At 37.0% G+C, this 8,331-nt stretch overlaps 1 protein-coding gene across 16 annotated transcripts in view; it reads right to left on the bottom strand.

Moving 5' to 3' along the window:
• Positions 1–348: 348 nt before the first annotated feature.
• CAPRIN2 (caprin family member 2) overlaps positions 349–8,331 on the bottom strand; it is a 42,796-nt gene continuing 34,813 nt past the window's right edge. For 7 of the 16 annotated variants that reach the window (XM_058558552.1, XM_058558557.1, XM_058558556.1 and 4 more), the window contains 5 exons: positions 7,640–7,808; positions 5,877–6,059; positions 4,989–5,089; positions 2,439–2,502; positions 349–1,271 (listed from right to left, as the gene is read on the bottom strand). In XM_058558552.1, coding sequence (XP_058414535.1) covers positions 703–1,271; positions 2,439–2,502; positions 4,989–5,089; positions 5,877–6,059; positions 7,640–7,808 — 1,086 coding nt within the window. In that variant the 3' untranslated portion in view covers positions 349–702. Of the gene's footprint in view, positions 1,316–2,438; positions 2,503–4,988; positions 5,090–5,876; positions 6,060–7,639; positions 7,809–8,331 lie in introns of all 16 variants that reach the window. The other 9 variants (XM_058558563.1, XM_058558565.1, XM_058558568.1 and 6 more) reach the window with 5 other exon arrangements.

Raw genomic sequence — 8,331 nt, 5'->3', positions numbered from 1 at the left:
ATGGTGGACCAGTAGTCCCACCTGTGTATCTCTTATTGTATCCTGTATTATTACACATGTAGTAGGTACCTGAAGATAGCTAACTAAAGGATAGCACATGCCCTATTGCAAACAGCTTCAAGGAGAATGTGATTTGGCCAATGGAAAACAGAGGAAATCTTCTCATGAAATGACATGTAAATAGGAGAGAAAAGTTAACTCTAAAAGGAGTTATTATATATAAAAGGCTTATTTTAAAATAATAGCATGAACTCATGAATACCCATTCAAGAGTTATCAGTGATGAATACTATAAATTAGATATTTTACCTCTCAACTAAATGTTTAATCAAATAAGAACACTGAAGGTGCAGGTAACTTTTTTATTGAGGCACAACAAGGCATTATAACTTGCCTGAACTTGAGGCAGTCAGTTTAGTAAGCTGAACGTTAATACAGTTAAGGATTAAGTGCAAACAATATACATTCACAGCTTGACTAGCGAGGCTACATCACAATTTATAAAGTGCCAGATTAGTGCTAATTGTCATTCAGCTTGAAATTTTTCACCTTGGAGAGGAAAACAAAAAACTAAGGACCTTCTCCTTCCTCTAGGAATGAAAACATTTTCCTAAACCAATCAGTCACAAGGGCAAGGACTACTTTTCCTTTAATCCCGCTAATTAGAACACCATCCTTTTATTGTCAATTCTGAACTGACTTTCAATCTTGATAAAGAAGATAGCCTGAAAACGTAGAATATTTCCAACTACTTCCATAAATTGCTCCCCTGTGCAAACGTAACCATATCTGGTCTCCCTGGAAGAGCTGAAGAATTGCATGATTGCTAGCAGTTTCATGGTCTGGAGCACCATCATTGGCATAGGCAGATACCAAGACCTCTTCATTCTTCATGAGGTTGACATACAGTGGCACATTCACTGCCAGCTTTAGCATGTGAAAAATGAAAACGTAAGTGCCATTCACCGGACAATTAAATCTACCAAGCTGAAGATCAAAAGTTTCTCCCAAGTTGTTCAGAAGAAGATCAAACACAATAGGTTGGTCTAAAGTTCCAGGGGCGAGATTAGAGGTTCTGGCTGCTGAGAAGGCAACTCGCATCTGCTGAGGCAGGGGATAGACGTGTACTGGCAGTATGGTGGCTGCTGGATTTGTCACTGGCACATCCACAGGGGTCATGCTACGGGAGTCTCCTTGTCCAGAGTCACCACTGTTAAAGGTTTCGTTGTCTCTCTCTGGGCTGCTCACCTGAGAAGAATCACTCCACCCTGCTGTTTTATTAGCAACAGTGAGTTTCTCATAATGAAGCAGTTAGCTTTGAACACAATATTTAACATTAGTCGGCTACTGAAACACAGACAAAGATACATTTTATAGTAAATTCCAAAAAAAAAAAAAACCCAATAACGTATAGCTGCAGTATACTTTTCTAGATTTTTCTGGCAATAGGCTTTTATACTACTATTCTAAAGCCAGAAGGGGACTAGATGATTTTATCTGGTAGCCTCATTTTTTTTTTTTTTTAAGATTAAGAAAATGAGGCCCTCAAAGGTTGGATAACTTACCACTAGTTAAGGTGATCCAAGTCTAAAACCCAGGTTTGAACACTCTTTTTACTTCTTTATCTTTCTCCCATAATTCTCATTCAGTTCTTAATTCCTCAGTGATAAATCTACTCAAAGTATCTAATGTAGAAGGACTCAAGAAAACTGAGGTAACATAAAAGAACCAACTTTTAGAACTACTAGCCACTAGCCATTCAAAGACATTTCCCCATGATTAATGCTTGTTCTTTATTTCCAAGTTAATGTGATATCATGAAATTTTAATGTTTTCAGTACTGTAAGAAAACACTGCTCAGATATAAAGCAAAAGCAATGAGAATATTGGCTACTTTCTTAAAATGAAAAAAACTCTGTTTTCCTGTGACAAAGTTAGTTAATCTTCAGTAATTCTTGATTTTCTCAGTTACCCTGAATCTTTCAATAGTACCTTTACATTTTAAGAAGTATTACAAGTATCCTGCTTTTGCTTCAAGTCCTTGTGTCTTAATTGTTGTTTATTCCAATCTATCAATGTCATGACACTAGAGTATCTACAAGTGCCCATTACTACAAAAACCATGATCCTGAAACATCACAGGAAATTATTTGAAGTCAGCATAGTGAATACATATCTCAGGTTAAATTATGCTCTGGTGTCAAGCAAATTTTTAAACACACACCCCCCATACACTTTTAATTAAACTAACAACTGATTTCTGCAGCCTTTCTAGTAGTCTAATATCTTCCTGAGGTCTTCAGCACTACACTTAAGCAACTGAACGCCTCAAAAGATAGTACTGAAAACAATGTACTTTGGGAAGAACTTGAGAGAAGATGAAGAAAGATCTAGAGGTATGTTCTGGGTACACAGACTACTCAGTTAATTATCCTTACCTCTTGAATTCGCCCGAGGACCGCCAGATGTCCCTCCTCGCTTGTAACACTGCTGGAAATTATCCTAAAATGAACACATAATATTTACCTTGACATCAAAAATGCAAGACGATAATTAGTTATTACACAGGATTACTGGCTGGTAAATTTGTGAAATTCAAGTCCTCTTAGCCCTTTATTTGGCTTCTCCAGCAACCAAAGCTCAGATGTCTCCAAACACCAAGGAAAACAAACCAAGGGCAACAATAGCAATACTTGCTTCATTGGTTAATTAACCTGACCAATTAGATATGTTAATAGTTGCAAAAACAATAAAGCATCTAGACAACACTATGTAAAAGATACAATGCCAGGGGCCAGCCCGGCGGCGCAAGCGGTTAAGTGCGCGCGCTCCGCTGCGGCGGCCCGGGGTTCGCTGGTTCGGATCCCGGGCGCGCACTGACGCACTGCTTGGTAAGCCATGCTGTGGCGGCGTCCCATATAAAGTGGAGGAAGATGGGCACCAATGTTAGCCCAGGGCCATCTTCCTCAGCAAAAAATAGAGGAGGATTGGCGGATGTTAGCTCAGGGCTGATCTCCTCACCAAAAAAAAAAAAAAAAAAAAAAGATACAATGCCAGAGAGTGAGGGAAATTCAGGCATGGTCCTCTGTCCCTCATCTCAATACAAAAGGAGATAATAAAGCAAGAACACAGACTTTTTCAATCTTGCTCAATCTTAAACCAAACTGTGAGGACAATTACAAACTATGGTAGGGTTTTTTTTGTTTTAACAGGAGACTTGATAAGAATTATATTGCATGGGGCCGGCCCTGTGGCTTAGTGGTTGGGTGCGCATGCTCCGCTACTGGCGGCCTGGGTTTGGATTCCAGGCGTGCACAACGCACCGCTTCTCCAGCCATGCTGAGGCCGAGTCCCACATACAGCAGCTAGAAGGATGTGCAACTATGACATACAACTATCTACTGGGGCTTTGGGAAAAAGGAGGAGGATTGGCAATAGATGTTAGCTCACAGCTGGTCTTCCTCAGCAAAAAAAAAAGAGGAGGATTAGCACGGATGTTAGCTCAGGGCTGATCTTCCACACCAAAAAAAAAAAAAAAGAAGAAGAATTATATTGCATGAATGTATTATTGCCTGGAAACACAACCTAAGATCTTCAAGAAAAAAAGTTCAAGAGGCAACATTTCAAACTGATTCCCAAGTATGGTGAAAGTCAGCCTCCTACAATTCATGAAAAGAATTATTCGTAGTGTAATTAGATTAACACATGTAATAAAAAAATTTAAACAGGACAAGCAGGTATGCAATAAAAACAATAATTAAGTCTCCTACCCCAGACGCCTAGTCCTCTTCCCAATAGCAAGCACTATTATTAATATCTTACATTTCTGCAGGAAGAAATGCAAAGCAGCACACAAAAACACTCGAATATTGGTGTTAACAACAGACAGCTCCATTACTGAAGTCTATATCAATCAATGCACTCCTTGCACACACAGTACCTGATGATCGTGTAATAACAGCTAACATTTGCATGCCTGTTATACACCTGGCATCATGGTGCCAAGCACTTATATGTATTAGTTCACTTAATCCTCAAAATATCTCATAAAGTAATTCTCACAACACTTCAGAGTAAGATGACTAACTTGAACAGATGAGTCTTATCTAACAGATGAGGAACTAGAGCTCAAAAGTTTAAGTAACATGTCCAAGGTCACACAACAAAAGAAGTGGTGAAATCAGGGGTCAAACCCGAGTCATTCATGTGACCTAGTGTATTCTTCAAGATATGTTCTTCACCCCTTTTCAATACTGCCTCTGTATAGACATCTATCTTACCTCACGTAACTAAGCTCTTCAAGCACAGGTACTTTATATGTTACTAACGGAACTCAACATGATACCATATATATATTTAAAGGCTTGTAGAACTTCAAAACTGAAAATGCTGATGTAGTATAAATTCATATCCACATGTGACCAACGACAGGGAGTTCCCAAGGTCTTTTAAGTGGAATGTCTAACATCCTCCTATTGGTCTTTTATCACATGTAGCAAAGAAAATTTGCTGAGCTATTCAAATCAGAATAAACAAAAATTAAACTTATAAAGAAGGGCTTTGCTGTACTTGATATCTAGAAAAGTTAAATTGAAGGCAATATAGTAGAGTTAGGATCATGGGCTCTGGAGTTAAGAAACTTGCATCTAATTTAGTTTTACCATTTACTTGCTGAGTGACCTTAGACAAGTTATTTAACTTATTTCTGGACCCCAGTTTCTCTTATAGGGTGAAGGAGTAAATGAGTTAATGCAAACAACATGATTAATAAAGTCCTTAAGACCTTCTAAGTTCTGTATAAAGGGCAGTAGTCATTTATCCTCCTAGGGTTATTGGAAAAGCTTCCAATTCAACTCCCCATAGTACTTACAAGTAGTTCCAAAACGAAGAGTGCCTTTATACAAAACAAATTACGACTCTGCTACAGTTTAATCACCAGTTTAACATCAACAACTGTACTACTATTCAACTGTGACAACTATTCTTACCCTTTGGGAATAAGATGTTCCAGGATACTCTCTAGCTTGGAACTGTAGCTGGCTATAATTTCCATTGGAAATTGAAGGAGGTCCTCTATAAGTATCAAAACCTAATAAACAAACAACTTAGATAAAATTATGGGCAAAACTAAGCTTTTAAATTTAAAGTTTAAAACTAAACTTTTAAATAGTCTAATTCTATACCACTTTAAAAGTTAAATTGATCCTATAATTTAATCATTAGATTTCTGCCTTTTTTAAGAAAACTATACTAATATTGCTTCCACAATAAAACACACATTTATAAAATATTGCTAACATATGTAGACTATTCAGAAATTTATATGTAGAAATTTCCTATTGCTGGGATGCGGGTGGGGGTGGGAAAGGGAAGTGGTAGGGCAATTAGGTAGTTGGGGCCTCTGTCTAGAGCACTTTTGCTAATACCAATCAGTGACTAGAATACTTGGAACCACATCTAAAACTTAAGAGACTATCACAGTTATAGTCTCAAAGTTTAAGTTTTCATCTGTGATATACTCTGATAGACAAATAACTAGAAAATGGACATTGTCTAATTATAATGTAGTTTGAGCAGTCAAGTCAATTAACAAAAGAAAGACATTATTCAAATATGAAAACCAAAATTCATCCCTGGAAAAACAAGATGCTCAATCTTTCATTTCAATAAATTACAGGATCAATCTGTTTTTCATACAAAAAGTTTCTTTGTTATAAACGATAGGTATATTAAAAATACTGCGTTTTGCAGAAATAGGGAATTCTCCATTATAAATGGCGACTACAAAAAGGAACAAGGTAAAGTAAAAATAGTTTGAGTCAAGTAAATATATAGACAAAATAATTCAGTATAATTAAATTTTATTCAGAGCATACCTTTATAACCACCAGGGGACCGATACGAATTGGTTAGTAATCTCCCACCACGAGTACATCCTCTAACAGATCCCCGGCTATTGACAAATGGTTGAGAGGGTCTGGGAAATACATTCGTCTGTGCTGGGTAAAAGGCAAGGCTACCATTGCTTACTTGAATAGTTCCATCGGGATAACTTGCTGCTTAAGGAAACAGTTTTAGAGTCCAAGAGTTAAACGGTAATAAATTAATATTCTTTGTACTTTAAAGTCACTGTATATCAAAAACCTTTAATATAATTTTCTCCCTTTTAAACAAAACAGGTGCTATATATATGTATGTATACATATAGAGAGAGATACAGATCTCTCTCCATATATATATATATAAGTAATAGAATATTATTCAACCTTAAAAAGGAAGGAAATCCTGACACATGGTACAACATGGATGAAACTTGAAGACATTATGCTGAGTGAAACGGCCACTCACAAAAGGACAAATATTGTATGATTCCACTTACATAAAGTACAGTCACGTGTCGCTTAACAAGGGGGATACGTTCTAAGAAATGTATCGTTAGGCGATTTCATTGTTGTGCAAACATCACAGAGTGTACTTACACAAACCTAGATGGTACAGCCTACTACACATGCAGGCTATATGGTAGTAATCTATGCAGTCTGTCACTGACCAAAACGTCGTTAGGCGGCACACAACCATACCTAGAGTAGTCAAATTCTTAGTGACAGAGTAGAATGGTGGTTGCTTAGGGTTAGAGGGAGAGGGGAATGGGGAGTTAAATGGGTACAGAGTTTCAGTTGGGGAAGATGAAAAAGTCTTGAGAAATGGATGGTGGTGCTGGCTGCACAACAATCTGGATGTATGTAACGCCACAAAATTGTACACTTAAGAATGGTTAAATGGTAAATTTTATGTTATGGATATTTTACCACAATTAAAGGAAAAAACAGGCTAACTACTCCAGATCAAGGAGTAAAAGATAATGAATTTTAATTAATACTGTAACTGAGAAGGCATATGACAAAAATATCCTTTATGTAAATCACCTGCCCTATGTTTTCACAGTACAGGTGAGAACAGAATGAGGTCATTTGTGGCTAGGTCCAGGGATTTACATTTACTACCTCCTATGAATAACCAAGTACCCAGAATCCTTAATTCATCTGCTCAGGCTTAAGTTTTAGAAAACTTAATAGGGGTCTGAAATACCAACAATAAAATCTACAAATGCTTCTTAAATTAGGAAATAACTACAAAGTTGCCTATTCTTTCATGTATTAGAACAGCATAAGAGATCAAAATAGTCTCCCATCTCTAAGCAAAGAGTGGAATAAGCGCACTAAGTTATATCTTCTCATTAATCACTGCTTTGTTATAAGAGGGAAGAAAAGAGAAAAAGCCCAATAGTCATCTGTCTGTACTAAAAGATTTAACAGAATGGTTTCACAACCTTCATAAAAGCAGCTGGATAGTGCCCTATCTACTTCTCTGTCAATGGGAATCAAAGCAATCAGATTTAAAAACATGAGCCTACTTCAAGGTTAAATCAACCATCTAAATTCTACTTCTACAAAGTTAAAATTAATAAGTGAATTTAACTAAATACAGGAAAAGGCATTAAGTATTTCTTAACACTTGAACCTTTGAAGAGATAATGCTAAGTAGTCAGGAAAGAACCTCTAAAGTGTCACTACAGGCTTGCTTTCCTTTCAATTAGCTGTCATCTAGATCTTCAAAATATCAAACGCAAAGATCTTACCAGACTCTTGAGAAAGGACAGTCTGTTCCACATGTATAGCTGGCAGTTGGCACTGGGGTGGTGTTTGCGTACTTGCTGTAGTAAAACTCTGATTGTAGCCAGATGAATAAGGGGATTCTTTTATTTCTTGTTCTTTCCGTGGAGGCAGAGGTGCATTAACATTAAATACCTTAAAAGACAAGGGTACATTGAGTTATTTGTGAAGCTTCATAGAAAAGGATTAAGGGTAACACCCAGCAAAACTCGGCAACATTCAAAAACTTTTATTTGATGGGCAAAGGACCTGAATAGACATTTCTCCAAAGAAGATAAATGGCCAACAGGCACATGAAAAGATGCTCAATATGTTAGTCATTAGGGAAATATAAATTAAAACCACAATAAGATCACTTCATACCCATTAGGATGGCTATTCTCAAAAAAACAGAAAATCTAAGTGTCAGCGAGGATGTGGTGAAACTGGACCCTCGTGCACTACTGGCACGAATATAAAATGGTGCAACCACTGTAGAAAACAGTATGCAGTTCCTCAAATAGTTAAACAAAATTACCATATGATCCAGCAAATTCCACTTCTAGGTATCCACCCAAAACAACTGACAGCAGAGACTCAAATAAATATTTGTACACCAATATTCAAAGCAGCATTACTCATAAAAGCCAAAAAGTGAAAACAACCCAAGTATTCATCA

This window comes from Diceros bicornis, chromosome 17 (genome assembly GCF_020826845.1).
Source record: "Diceros bicornis minor isolate mBicDic1 chromosome 17, mDicBic1.mat.cur, whole genome shotgun sequence".
Classification (NCBI taxonomy): Eukaryota; Metazoa; Chordata; class Mammalia; order Perissodactyla; family Rhinocerotidae; genus Diceros; species Diceros bicornis.
The sequence above is the reverse complement of the archived record's forward strand: the minus strand, read 5'-3'. Positions and strand labels throughout refer to the sequence as shown.